The sequence below is a fragment of the Sus scrofa genome, chromosome 7, assembly GCF_000003025.6.
Source record: "Sus scrofa isolate TJ Tabasco breed Duroc chromosome 7, Sscrofa11.1, whole genome shotgun sequence".
NCBI lineage: Eukaryota > Metazoa > Chordata > Mammalia > Artiodactyla > Suidae > Sus > Sus scrofa.
Genome location: NC_010449.5, coordinates 37,281,892 through 37,296,725, shown reverse-complemented (window position 1 = coordinate 37,296,725; position 14,834 = coordinate 37,281,892). Strand labels below are relative to the sequence as shown.

The 14,834-nt window shown below is 52.2% G+C and overlaps 1 protein-coding gene across 3 annotated transcripts; it reads right to left on the bottom strand.

Annotated features, from left to right (window-relative positions):
• On the bottom strand, positions 13-14,096 carry GUCA1A (guanylate cyclase activator 1A). 3 transcript variants are annotated; one of them, XM_021098694.1, is made up of 6 exons: positions 13,897-14,096; positions 7,961-8,090; positions 7,370-7,870; positions 1,502-1,651; positions 1,055-1,148; positions 13-778 (listed from the first exon to the last, which is right to left on the bottom strand). In XM_021098694.1, exons 3-6 carry the CDS (start codon positions 7,568-7,570, stop codon positions 606-608), a joined length of 618 nt encoding a protein of 205 aa, XP_020954353.1. In that variant the 5' UTR covers positions 7,571-7,870; positions 7,961-8,090; positions 13,897-14,096; the 3' UTR covers positions 13-605. The 3 variants fall into 3 exon arrangements, with proteins under 3 accessions (XP_020954353.1, XP_020954356.1, XP_020954355.1); XM_021098697.1 differs by having other exon boundaries at positions 7,370-8,090; XM_021098696.1 differs by lacking the exon at positions 13,897-14,096 and having other exon boundaries at positions 7,961-8,866.

Genomic DNA, 14,834 nt, shown 5'->3' with positions numbered 1-14,834 from the left:
TCTATAGTATCATAGCTTCTCTTAGCATATTTTATTACACTGATGCTTAGCCTGTGAGTTCTTTGAGGATGAGAACTGTCCTCTTTGCACCTCTAACATCTAGCGTTAATAAAGTAGGTATTCGACCTATGCTTGCTGAAAGGGGAACAAATCAACACAGACCACACACATCCTGGGGGCAGGATGGGCGTGTGACACAGCGCCCAGATGGAGGCTGCAGCCACCAGATCTGTAGGAGTCCATTTGAGTCCAGGGAAAACCCACCTCCACATCAGAGCTTCTCTACCTGGAAGTGTGTGGAACTGAGAAGCTCAGTGGAGGAGGTGGTAAAGCCGGAGGAAGTGCCAGAAGGGGCCAGATGTTGAAGGTTGCCCCCAGCAGGGAGCAATCACCTCCACCTGAGTCACACAGAAGGTTCCAGAACCATCTGTCACTTTCCCCAGCTCTAGGCTCCGGTCCCTGCCGCTCTGCTGCTACTGTGAGCCGGGAAGAGGTGAGCTGAGCCTTGGAGTTCAGTAAACTCTACCTACCTAGTATTAAAACAATGCGACACCAGACACCACCACACATCCCCTCCCCAAAACAGAAGCCACAGGGCAGTGGGCTCAGCCGGCTGCCTCCGCTGCCTCAGACTCCCCACCGCCAGCCCCCTCCTCATCCTGCTCTCCGTTCTGGAGCCTGCGCACAATGCGGGTGAGGTCGAGGCTTCGCGTTAGCGTGTCCAAGAGCATCTGGTCCTTCTGGACGCCCTCCATGAACTCCTCCAGGGAGAGTTCCCCTGTGGTAGAGAGAAAGGGAATCATGGGCAGAAGGCGTTCACGTCTGCGATCCGGGACCCAGAGCTGCAGTCTCATAAAGGGGACAGAACCACGGCTGGAGGACCGCGGGCCCAGGGACCAAAGTCTGGGGCAGGGATCCCCCATAGCCAGCTCTGCGGCTGGGGCCGAGACAGGTGGAGGTAGCCAGCAGCGGCCCCTTTGTGCCTCCCCTCCTGCCCTTCTTCCCTGGCGACATCCCCAGTAACCCAACCCCTCGTGCCCTCTGCGCGGCTCACCATCGCCATTGACGTCAATCTTGGAGAACACGGTATCAGTGAACTCCTCCGCGGTCATGGTCGAGTCGCTGCAGGGGTTAATGGCTCGGATGGCCTGGGAGGGAAGAAGGAGACGTGAGAGGACCCGTCCTAATTCGTCTCAGCCTTGGGGATGGAGCAAAGAGAGCGCCTCAAGTTCCCAACAGCCGCGAGTAGAGGTCAAGGCGCCTGAGGCCTCAGGCACAGCTGGGGCAGCACTTCTGCAGCTCTGGGTACAGGTCAGGAAACCGAGGCCCAGAGAGGGAAGGGAGCCTGGCCCAGGTCAAGCAGCTGGTGAAGGCCCGAGCCACCGCCAGGAGCCTCGTCCCAATCCTGTCCCCTTCTGAGAAGGCACTTCCTCGAGCGGACCCAGCCCCGGGCCCTCAGCTCCGGACCCGCCCCTGCCCAGCCCGCTGCACCTGGAGTTACCCGGATGATGGTGAGCAGCTCGTCACGGTCGATGCATCCGTTGCCGTCCACGTCGTAGAGCTTGAAGTACCAGCGCAGCTTCTGTTCCACCTTCCCCTTGAGGACCAGGCTGAGCGCCGCTACGTATTCCATGAAGTCAATGTAGCCGTCCTGGGCGAGAGGAGCCGCCGCCTGAGGCCACTCTGTCCCGGCCTCTCCCGGGCCACGCCCATGGCCACGCCCCGGCAGCCCAGACCACGCCCCCTTGGCGCCCACCCCCTTCGTTGCCCCCCTTGCTTGCAGCAGAGGCTGCTAATCAAATCCGGTTAACCAACCGCCACTGGGCTGTGAATGGCTTATGCTAACCCTTCACAGGTGTTTTGGTCCTAGTCATAACTGGCTGCTTCCAGGTGATCTTCACACTTCAGCTTTTCCTGTTTTTTTTTGGGGGGGGGCAGATGTGTGTAGGCGGGAGGAGAGACCCGGACAGCTGCAGGGGTGAGGCGGTGGTTTAAAGGAGGGCTGAGGAGACAGAGTAGGGCCAGAGGCAGCTCGGGAGGCACCAGGCCTTTCTCATTCTTCCCCTTATTCTTTGAACCTTACCGAGCCCCTCCTACGTGCTGTGATAGTCTGAAGATTCAGAACCCAGTAAGATAGACCCCTGTCCTGATGGGAGCTCAGTGTTGAGGACGCAGGTTTGAATCCCGCCTTCACCCCCGAACATGTGGGATCTGGGGCAAAGGATTCAGTATGTCTCTGGCCCTCAATTTCCTCAACTGTAATAGTTCCCACTTCCACGAGATTGTTGTGGACTTGAATGAGTCCAGGTACCAAAAGCACTCAACACTGCCTGGCACATAATTAAACCTATTATTAGCTATTATTATTACTACTATGACTATTATTGTCATCAATTTGTTATAAAGAGATCACTATGTCATCATGATGTATATTCAATGACAATACCTCTGGGCAGGACATTATGGAATCACAGAATAGGAGCGGCCAGCTCTGCAAGGACAAGTGCAGCAGGGAGGCTTCCTGGGGGAGGCGATGACCTTGCTGAGTCTTGAGGGAGTGGCCATGGGGGAAAGTGGTACAAGACATTTTTGTGCAATTTTTCTCCAGGATCCCCCAAATGGTCAGCAGCTGGCCCTCTGCCGGCCCTACCAGCCTTCCCAATGGGGCAGGGAAGCAGGGAGCACAGGCCTGCCTCTGCCCACACTCCCCACCTTCCCGCCAAGCTAAGAGAAGCTGGGAGAGGGAAGCCTTTGTCTTGCTGAGGCTGAGCGCTAAGGAAAGGAGTACAGGACTCAGAGAATGTGAACTTGGAGTCCAGTCCCTGTTCCTCTGGTTATTCACAACCATGACTCTGAAATCAGGAAGTTAACCAAGAGGCAGATTTGGGGTCCGCGTGACGAACTCTCTAACAGGCAAGTGTCTCGTGTAGTAATGAGCTCCCCATCACTGGAAGTGTGCAAGCAGAGGTTGGGGAACTGTTATTAGGGAAATGGCAGAGGTTGGGCCGGCTGCCCTCTGAGATCTCCCAGTTCTGTGCTGGTCTTTGGCCATGGTGAGGCTGTAAGCACTCTGGGCCCCACAGTGGGCATAGGAGTTGTGATGAACATTTGTGTGGTGCTTGTCTGTGCTCAAGGGCTCTCCCACATGCATTAATCAATCAGTCCTTGCCCAACCCTCTCCTCAGGTTCGTTGTCAGGATGGAGCCAGGCTTGGAGAAGAAGACTGCTAAGGAGGTTTCCTCTGGGCTGGGGACATGGGGTGAGGATAATTTTGCTTTTTTTTTTTTTTTTTTTTTGCCTTTTTAGGGCGGCACCCATGGCATATGGAAGTTTTCAGGCTGGGGGCTGAATCAGAGCTGCAGCCGCCGGCTGACACCACAGCCTCAGCTGTAACACCAGATCTGAGCCGCATCTGTGACCTACACCACAGCTCATAGCAATGCCAGATCCTTAACCCACTGAGCGAGGCCTGGGATTGAACCTGCGTCCTCAAGGATACTAATCAGGTTCGTTAACCTCTGAGCCACAACAGGAAATCTGCTTTTCATTTTTTATATTTATTATTAGAAACTTTCACAATGAGCCCTAAGTTTTTGGTAATTAAAAAAAAATTTTTTTTGTCTTTTTTTAGGGTCATGCCTGCGGCATAGGATAGTTCCCATACTAGGGGTTGAATCTGAGCTGTAGCTGCTGGCCTACACCACAGCCACAGCCACACCAGATCCTTAATCCACTGAGCAAGGCCAGGGATCGAACCTGCAGCCTCATGGATGCTAGTCAGATTTGTTTCCACTGAGCCACGATGGGAACTCCTAAAATTTTTTAAATTTTGTGATTTTTGTAATTAAACAAAAAAGACCAAAAAAAAGTAAAATAAAATAAATAAATAAACTTAAAAAAATAAATAAATAAAAATTTTTTAAAAAGGCCAAGAGGGGGCAATGGAAACATATGGGTGTTTGTGCCAGAAAGATCTAAACCATGTCTTAGGAAAGGTGTGACCTTTGACAAGTCACATGACCTCTGAGAGTCTCAGTTCCTCGGTTCTGAGACGGGAACAGCCGTGTGCAGGTTTCAAGGTCGTGGTCTGGATTAGGCTCAGTAGTAATACTACAACAATACTAACCTTTTTTTTCATGCTTCATGTAATTTGTGTTTTGCTCACTTTCCTCATTTAATATCACAACCACCCCTGGGTATGTTTGTCCCTGTTTTCAGAGGAACAGCTGAAGGTGAGAAGGGTCAGGCCACGTGCGAGTGAATGACAAAGCTTTGTCCAGAAACTGGTCCCCTAATTCCCACCCAGCGCTCAGATGCAAGGATGGCAGATTTACATGGATTTGTGTGCACCTGTGGGATTGCCGGGCACAGCCAAGCCCAGGCAAAACTGGCAGGTAAGCAAAGCATATGCTAGTTACCCAGGTCCATCCCCACTCACAGCCATACCCCCAACCCTGCCCACCCACCCTAGGATATAACCCTCTTCTCGTTTTTTTTTGTTGTTGTTGTTGTTGTTGTTTTGCTTTTTAGGGCCCCACATGCAACTTATGGACTTTCGCAGGCTGGGGGGCGAATCAGAGCTGCCGCTGCCAGCCATAGCCACAGCAGCACCAGATACAGGCCGCGTTTTTGACCTACACCACAGCTCCCGGCAACACCACATCCTTAACCCACTGAGCGAGGCCAGGAATGGAACCCGCAACCTCCTCATTACTAGTTGAATTCGTTTCTGCTGAACCACTACGGGAACTCCCTACACCTCTTTTCTGATTCAGGGGCTGGCAAATTTTTCTCATAAAGATCCAAATAGTAAATATTTCCAGTTTATAAAATAGAAAATTTGTAAACGAATGGGAGTGGTGTGTTCTAATAAAATTTCATTTACAAAAAATAGGCTCATGGGACTGTCATTTGCACTCCCCCCATTCAACTCCCCTCTGTAGCAAAGCTTCCCAGTCCTGTGTCCCATCTCATAGCCAGCCTGCTCGACTGCTTTATGCTTGTGGCAATGGGTGAAAGCAAGGTTGCCCAAAGTGTGATTCATGCCATTGGCTGGCAGAGACGCTCTTCAGTTTAGCAAGTATATATTTAAATTAATGTATAGGAATTCCTGTTGCAGCTCAGCGGTAACAAATCTGACTCATGTCCATGCGGATGTAGGTTCAATCCCTGGCCTCACTCAGTGGGTTAAGGATCTGGCATTGCCGTGAGCTGTGGTGTAGGTCAAAGACATGGCTCAGATCCTGCATTACTGTGTCTGTGACAGAGGCCGGCAGCTGCAGCTCCAGCTCCAATTTGACCCCTAGACAGGGAACTTCTATATGCCTCAGATGCAGCCCTAAAAAATGTTTTTAAAAAATGTATATTATATAATACATAACTATTCCATAAGACTGGTAATTTCTCATGCAGTCATTCACTCATATAAAAATATTGATTAGGCACCTAGTGTGTTCCAGACACTGCCCTGGGTACAAAGGATACAGCAATGAACAAGGCAGACAAAAACCCCTACCCTCATGGAGCACACATTCCAGCAGGAGAGACTGACAATAAACATAAGAGCTAAGCGTTAGTCAATACCCTGTTTTAGAAGATACCCTGTTTAGGGCTCGGGGGGAAAGGGGAGGACTAGGAAATGCCAGGGTCGGGGCTAGTCCCAGTTAAATAGGGTTGAGACCAGGAGACCAGGGCAGGTGTCAGTGGGAAGGAGACCCTTGACCAGAGCCTTGAAGCAGGGGGAGGTGTGAGCCAAGCAGAGTTCTGGAGGGAGAGAGGCCCAGGCGGCACCCTGGCCCTAAGGCAGGGGTGTGTGTGCAGCGGAGGAGGTCAGGTTTGGGATGCTACAGGTGGTCCTTGCCTGTGATGAAAATCGAAGAGATGGCAAATGAATACTCAGGTTAGGCAAGTACAGGGTTCGTGGGCTGCCCCTCCCTGGTGTCATGTGTGTGATTTTCGGGGGTCCTTCTGGAGACGCGTCTTGACTCAAAGGGTTTTCTTGGCAGGCTGGAAGCCAAGCTATTTCAGTGCATTTGGGTATAAGGTTCTGAGGCTCAGCCATCAATCAGCCCCCTCTGTTTCAGGAAAGATCACTTCTGGAGCATTCTGGAGGTCCAGCATGATGATGCCACCCCCACACACACCGTCTTCATGCCTCTGCACCCCCACCCCGCACCCCTTAGGAAAGCCCTCAGGTACCACAAAGCTGCCCTTGAGGCTGGGACTCAAAGCCCATAATCTGCTTTGGCCCCTTGATCCTGAATATTAGTGAGTTTTAAATAGCCTCTGAGCCCCAGCTTTCCCTAGAAGCCCTTCCTGTGGGCGGCGTGGGGAGCTGGGAAAGCTCTGGGCAGCCTGTCCCTGGCATGTAGTAGACGCGTGGCAGTGTGGCGCCCTCACCTTCGAGGGAGCCCCGGCTGGGATGGGGACCAGCAGGGATGGGGAGATGGGGGTGTGGATTTAGGCTGGTCTACCCCTACACCGTGACTGAATGGCTCCAAAGAAATGGAAGATTTGCTATGAAAAACCAACAGACATTTTAAGTAATGCTCCCACCATCCATAACAGATACAAGGGGAGAGGAAACGAGTTCAAGGCCACTCCCCTGATGAAAACTAGGGGCTGAAACTCACAGTGCTAACCCTTCTTTTGGTCCCCCCTTTATCTTACCAGGAAGTCCTCCCCCAATGCATCCAGGTGACTCGGTGGGGCGACATAATTGGACCACTGCACAGACCTCTTAAGATGAACTGGCATCACTGGATATTTGGGATTTGAAGTAGCCTGGATTCCTCAGTGACCAGGCAGCCTGACCGTCCCTTTCTCTGTCCACAGAAACTCCTGGGAAGGGTGCCCCAAGCAACGCACCCATCCCAGACCAGCCAGGCTGAAGCTCATCCCTCTGCTCACGGCTCGCCACCCTTCTTCCTTCTGCATCCCATGAGCATCCAAGGGCCTGAGCAGAAGGACCACGTACAGCGCCAAGCACTTAGTAGGTGCTCTACAACTGTCTTGTACGTGTTCACATTTGTCCCGGGGTGAACAGAGATGTGGGTGTGGAAGAGGCAGAGGGAGCAGCTGACGGATCTCGCCTCTGAGTGCACCGATCGGGGGGCAAGGGGGGCTCTGTCTTCCCTGGAGATCGAGGTGGGGAACCAGGGCTGATTTGTGTCTGAAACCCCTGCACCTGACACACAAGAGGCGCTCAGTGGATAGGAGAAAACTGGAATCCCTGAGGTCGACATGCAACCTGCCATAGAATCAACCTGCCCTCCTCCAGCCAAGACACCACCATCCTCACGCCCGCTCCCTCCCCCCCAACACCGGCCAGGGCTGTCCTCCCACGTGGCTCACCCAGACCCCTGCTCACTTTGTTGAAGTCAAACGTCTCAAACATCTGCTCCACGTACTGGCTGGCCCAAGGGCTCAGGTTCTTGAGGCCGAAGAACTGCCGGAACTCATAGAGGGTAAGCTGTCCAGAGGGGCACTCGGTCATGAACTTCTTGTACCACTGGTGGCATTCGGTGCTGCTCAGCTCCTCCACCGACTTACCATCCATGACGTTCCCCATCGCCCAGCTGCTTGGGTTGTCGAGGCCCACGATAGACAGACCGGTTCTTCTGCCGCCACTCCCTGCCCCAGGGCAGCCGGGCTTTCTCAGACGGGGCCCCGCTGGCTCACAGGCCCAAGTCCTCCAGATCTGAGCAAGGAAGGGCCTGATGATTCCCAAAGTGCAGGGAAATGATGAGAGGAGACCAGCCGTACGGAGCAGTCACGGGGGCTTTGCAAGCCTACACGCCAATCCAGGGGCAGCCAGAGAACGGGTGTTTAAAAGTGCCCATGAAATCTTTGCAGCCAATGGAGATGGCTCCTGGGGAAAAGGAGTGAAAATAGAACAAAGCTTAGAGGCGCACAGGCCCAGGATTACAGCCTTGAGCTGGAGGTGAGAGGATTTTCTTACCCAGTTTGCAATCTCCTTATTCCTTCTTACTGGGACAAAGTGGGTGGCCAGCCAGCAGCTGTTCTGATCCCGTCACCTCCATTCCCTTCTCCTCCTGTTTGGAATGGCTCTCCGTGTTTCTGATTCCTGCCTTCAGGTGTGGAGTTGAGATACCAATGAGATAAAGCTGGTTTCTCTTCCAGAGCTGGGCCAGCTGTGGGCTCTTGTTTAGGGCTGCCGTGTACAGTTATCTAGGCTGCGCACTGCGTTTGGCTGTCACAGCTGAGGGATTCCAATCACAGCATGGATGGCTAACATGTGAGGGTGTCTGGGTGATGCAGAGCTTGTGGGCTTCCAAGATGGGTTCTGAGCAGCCAGAGGGAATCCCTTCCTACATAAAACTGCACCAAGACACATAGCCCTCTCCCCCCACACACACTCACTGGTCTGATTTTGACACAATCATATTCCTGAAGTTTGCCTCTTTCCCATCCTGGGAGGCTTGAATTCCACCCTCCGTCTGACTTGAAACATGACACTATCACCATCTAGGGCATGGGGATAGAGGATGTTGGGTGTGTGCCTAGTGGCCTGGGGTGTGTGTGAGAGCGTGCAGGCACATAGGTGCCTGGGTGTGCTGCTACCTGCTGGTTCTGGAAATCTGGGCCAAGTTTAGGGGCCCATCTACTTAACAAACAGTGGTGGGATGCTCTCTGGCCATAGGCTTCAAAGCTGGTCTGTTTTTGGAGCCAAGTGGTCTTACGCTGGATGTACTGGGAAAGCCCAGAGACAGCACTCGCTCTGTCCTGGCTCTTCCCTGTTTCCCTCCCTCCTCTGCTATGTGGACCACCTCCTCTTTCGTTAAATAAAAAGCCAAATAGAGGAGGAGTTCCTGATGTGGCTCAGCGGGTTAAGAACCCCATATAGTGTCCATGAGGATGCGGGCTTGATCCCTGGCCTCACTCAGTGGATTAAGCATCCAGCATTGTCACAAGCTGTGGTGTAGCTTGCAGATGTGGCTTGTACCTGGTGTTGCCATAGCTGTGGCAGAGGCCTCAGCTGCAGCTCCAATTTGACCCCTAGCCTGGGACTTTCCATATGCCACAGGTGTAGCCCTAAAAAGAAAAGAAAACAAGCAAACAAAAAAGACATATGTTTATTATCTCACAGCCTCTGTGCACCAGGAGTCCGACTGTGGCTCATCGGGGTCCTCTGCCCAGGATCTCACAAGGCTGTAACCAAGGTGTCATCTGGGCTGTGCTTTTTTTTTTTTTTTTTTTTTTTTTTTTTGTCTTTTTGCCATTTCTTGGGCTGCTCCTGTGGCATATGGAGGTTTCCAGCCTAGGGGTCTAATCAGAGCTGTAGCTGCCGGCCTACACCAGAGCCACAGCAACACAGAATCTGAGCCACCTCTGCAACCTACATCACAGCTCACAGCAACGCTGGATCCTTAACCCACTGAGTGAGGCCAAGAATCGAACCCACAACCTCATGGTTCCTAGTCAGATTCGTTAACCACTGAGCCACAACAGGAACTCCTAGGCTGTGTTTTCATCTGAAGATTTGACTGGGGAAGAATCCACTTCCACCTTATTCAGGTTGTTGGCAGAATTCAACTGTGACTATATGATTGAGGGGCTGGCTTTTTGCTAGATATTGTCTAGAGGGCACTCTCAGGTCCTAGAGGCTGCCTAGAGTTTCTAGAACACGGTTGCTTGTTACACGGGTGCCTCTACATGGCTGCCTATTTGGTCAAGCCAGGGAGGAGACACTCTCTCTTCACTCTGCTGAAATGGAATCTTCTGTAGGGGAGCCTAATGGAGCGACACCCATCCCCTTCGCCAGATTCATTGAGGTAGAAGCAAGTCTCAGGTCTCGCCCACACCAAGAGAGGTTGTACAGAGGCAGGGACCACAGGAAGCGAAGTCTTTGGAGGTCTCCTTAGAGTCTATGACCATCACACTTCAACGTAGACATAAGATTCATTTCTTTGTGGAATTATGAGCAGTTGTATATTGCCAGACAGCCCTCAGGAATCTAGTCAAGCTCCCCAGGTAGAGATCATTGTCTTACTCATCCCTGGCCATCTCCCACTGCCTGGCAGCGTGGATTTCATGTCCTGTGCTGGTTATTCCATCTGCCCCCTCCCTCACTCATTCTCCACCTTTCTCAGTCTGCTCAGAGCCCCAGGAGGCTGGCCCCCTGGACTGGATCACTTGAGCTCCCTGACCCTCTGGCTTCAGATGGGGCTCATCTGTTGAGAGACACTGGAAGGAGATTAGACGGGGGGAAGAGAGAGGGGCTGGACATCTGTTCCCCTCCCCACGCCCTGCTGGGTCTGTTGGGGCCCTGGTGTGTTTTTTTGTTTTGTTTTGTTTCTTTCTTTTTTCTTTCCTTTTTTTTTTTTTTTTTTTTTTTTTTTTTTTTTTTTTTTTTGCTTTTTAGGGCTGCACCTGTGGCACATGGAAGTTTCTGGGCTATGAGTTGAATCGGAGCTGCAGCTGCCAGTGTCTGTACACCACAGCCACAGCAACACCTGATTCGAGCCATGTCTGTGACCTACACTGCAGCTCATGGCAATGCCAGATCCTTAACCCACTGAGCAAGGCCAAGGATCAAACCTGAACCCTCTTGGATGCTAGTCCAATTCGTTACAGCTGAGCCACAACGGGAACTCCAGCTCTGGTTGTTTTCTTCCACTTTCAGGCACAGCTCCAGCCAGAGCCTTCTCCAGCTCTTGTGACAAAGCCTCTCCCTCTACCCTCAGGCTTAGGGCTTCCTTGTGTTGCCATCCTCTGGGCACAAGACCAGCCCCTTAACTATGCCCCCTTACCTGTGAACAGTCTTCTCATGAAACAATCCCCAATTACTTTTATTTTTTTTGGCCACGCCCATGGCATCAGAAGTTCCCAGGCCAGGTATCAAACCAGCGCCACAGGTGTGACCTGAGCCACAGCAGCGACAATCCTTAACCGCTAGGTCACCAGGGAACTCCCCCAATTACATTTTTGAGAGTAACATTTGACTGATGGGGGCTTGAGCTCAATAAAATATTATAAATGAATGAATGTGCACATGATTAAAGAAAGCTAACATGGGATGGAGCTGTTATGAAACGTCCACTGCCTTCAAGGCACAATGCCGAGCTTGATAAAGAAGCTCATGATAGTCCTGTGGGGTGGGTGTTATTATTTCCCCGTGAGACAAGAGGAATTGGGGGCAGAAAAGGCACATTCTGGGTTCACAAATATTTTGGCCCCGCCCACAGCATGCGGCGGTTCCCGGGCCAGGGATGGAGCCAGCGCTGTAGCGGTGACCCAAGCCTCTGCAGTGACCATGCTGGATCCTTAACCTGCTGCGCCACAGGAGACCTCCCAGTCCACAAAAACTTTAAGCTGTGGTACCGAAAGCTTTTCCACCTCATCACCTTGCTTTTAGCCTAAGTCTTTAAAACTTTGGGGAAAACCTGGATGGAGCCAGAGGCCCCTATAAGCCTCTCAGTCCAGTGCCTTGCACTGCGGCCCTCCAGCCTGAGCCATTCCCACTGACAGGCGGGTCATCCCCCTCTGTTGGGTGTGGGGCCCCATCCCTGTCTCAGCCCAGGAATGGAATCCCATGGCTTCCCAACCCCAGAGCCCAGACTCCCTCTTCAGTGGCCTCTGGAGTCTCTCTCTCCATCCTTCCCCCAAGACATGGACACCAAGTCAGGGAGGATCGCCATCCACCCGAAGGCATCCAGGAAGAGGTGGATAACAAGAAGGGCACAGAAGGGCAGGGTGGACGGCCCATGCCGTGGACACAGGAGAGGGGTTGGTGGCTTCCCCTGGCTGCTCTGTCTGCAGGACCCCCTCCTGGCACAGATGCCATGCCTGAGGGAGAGAACCCTGCTGAATAGTGCCAAGGAGAGGAAGCTGGTGGACTAGGGACATAGAGGTAGAAGCCATTCCCGGAAGGGACAGGATGGGTGGCAATCCCAAAGGACTGATCCCTTCCAAGCCTGCCTATCCGCCCCCTCGCCACCACCACAGAAACACAACAGAGCCCCGAGCATAAGTTCTTGGCTTCCTTGGACAATTCCACCCGGACTGGCACCCCACCTGGGCAGACTTCTCTATAAGGTTTCCTGGAAGCATGGGTGGAGGGTGCTCTACCAAGGTGAACCTCAAGGGGGCGACCTTCTGCAGAAGAGAGGAGGGGGGATCAGTCTGGGAAGTAAAGATGCTGGCCTTGTCCCCACCCCAGAAGGCTGTAGGGTCTGGAAGGAGTGAGAGCATCCTAGTCCATCTTTGCAGCCCAAAGACTCAGCCTGCAGTAGGTGTTCACCCAGAGTCTGTTGGAGGATTGATGCGACATAAGGACTTTTTTTTCTTTGCTTTTTAGGGCCGCTCTTGCAGCATATGGAAGTTCCCAGACTAGGGGGAATCGGAACTGCAGCTGCCGGCCTACACCACAACCACAGTAACTTGGGGTCTGAGCCGCATCTGTGACCTACACCACGGCTCACAGCAACGCTGGATCCTTAACCCATTGAGCAAGGCCAGGGATGGAACCCACATCCTCATGGACCCTATGTCGGGTTCTTAACCCATTGAACCACAACAGGAACTCCAAGATATAACTTTTGGTAGACTGAAAACTTGCCTTTCTCGCCACCTCTTTTCAAAATCCCACTAGAGTGGCAATAAACTTTTAAAAGCTACACATCCACAGAGACCAAGAGAAAGAAGACAGCAGATGAGAGGTTCTAATAAAATGTTGGTAACAGAACGCAGATGGGTGGGTGGTGTTTTAACGGAGTGCAGTGTTGACACCTATGTGCTTTCAAAGAGCAGGAGGATGTGGAGGTTGGGACAGACACAAAGCCTGTTCCTGCCACAGAATTCTGGAGGCCTGGGAAGTGGGTGCAGAAGGTGCCCTGAAGGCTGGGATGCAGGACAGGCGGGGCCGAAATAGGAAGTCTGGTGGGAAGCTCGTGTAAGGAGCAGGTGGCTCCCGGGAGGCCCTCCTCAGGCAGCAGAACGGATACGAGCCGTCCTGTCCCCTCTTGACCCTGGTGGAAAGTCATTCTGGAGACTTGAACTAAAGAGGTCTTATCCTCTAGGTACAGCTTGGGAAGAGAGACAGGCTGCTCTAGAAACCAGGGAGATGTGGCTCAGGGGGTTAAGAACCCAACTAGCATCCATGAGGACATGGTTCAATCCCTGGCCTCACTCAGTGGGTTAAGGATCCGGCATTGCGCTGAGGTGTAGGTCACAGATGCGGTTCAGATTCAGTGTTGCTGTGGCTGTGGCATAGGCCGGCAGCTACAGCTCTGATCAGACCCCTAGCCTGGGAATTTCTATATGCTTCAGGTGTGGCCCTAAAAATAAAAAAAATAAAAATAAAAATAAAAAAACAGCAAACAACCAGGAAGAAAGAAATCAGGGAGTTAAGGGGTCTACATATAAACGGCGAGATCCCCCCGTCCCCCCAACATCCTTGCCACGCTGGCTCCAGACAGGAGAAATTTGGTGCATGTGCCAAATGGCCTGCTTCCCACCAAGGATCACCAGGCCTTGGAGGAAAGCCTCTAACTTGAAAGACAGCCTACATCAAACAAACAGAACCACCTGCATTCTTCACTGATAGGTAATATTTAGGAGGGCCTCTCCCTTTCTCTCTACTCACCATTTTCTTTTTCTTTCTTTCTTTTTTTTTTTTTTTTTGTCTTTTTTTTCTTTTAGGGCCGCACCCACGGCATAATGGAGGTTCCCAGGCTAGGGGTCAAATTGGAGCTGTAGCTGCCAACCAACACCACAGGCGCAGCAGCTTGGGATCTGAGCCACATCTGCGACCTACACCACAGCTCAAGGCAATGCCAGATCGTTAACCCACTGATGGAGGCCAGGGATCAAATCCAAAACCTCATGGTTACTAGTCGGATTCGTTAACCACTGAGCCTCGGCGGGAACTCCTACCGTCTTTTCAAAGAAGGGTATTCAGGAAAGCCAAGCCGATGCATTAGCTGCTTCGCTGGGTCCCCAGCATCCTCTCCCTTCGTCCCATTCCAGCCCCAACCTCTTGTGCTCTAGAGTATGCACCACTGAATACACCTCTCCACCTAGAAAGAGATGTGATTCCAAGAAACGAAACCAGTTGGATTCACCCAGCAGTGCTGGTAAATATTTAACCACTGGTTCTCCAGGAAAAAAGGAAACCCAGATTTGTAGGTATTTGCTGGTTTCCATCCTGTGAACACTCCCACCGTGGCTGATTTCAAGCTACCAGTGTGGAGTCACTGGCTGTGGGGTTGGGAGATGTCTGCCATCAGCGACCACAGGCCAGTCTGAGCTGGTCTCACGAGGCCATTGGATTCACCCATGGGTGCCAGTGACCCGAGAATCATTCAGGCCACTGCTGTGGGTCAAGTGCCCTCTGCCTTCATCCTCCTCCTCCGGGAACCATGGCCCATGAGTCTAACCAACCTCAGCATCAGCTCTTCTGGACCAGAGGAGAGATTTGAGATGGGGAATCCATCCCTCACCAAAAAACTATAACTCTGAAGAAGTGGTTTTATGTAAAACCAGGGCTGAAAAAGTTGTGGCTCAGCCGTATCGAAGCCAGCTAGTATCCATGAGGTTGCAGGTTCAATCCCTGGCCTCGCTCAGTGGGTTAAGGATCCAGCATTGCCATGAGCTGTGGTGTAGGTCAAAGATGTGTCTCAGATCTGGTGTTGCTGTGGCTGTGGTGTAGGCTGGCAGCTGTAGCTCCGATTCGACCCCTAGCTGGGAACCTCCATATGCCACAGGTGTAGCCCTAAAACACACAACAACAACAACAACAACAGAGCTGAAGAGGAGGCCCCACAGAAACAGGGTCCACTCTCTGCCTTACTTCTCCATTCCCTAGTGGCTGC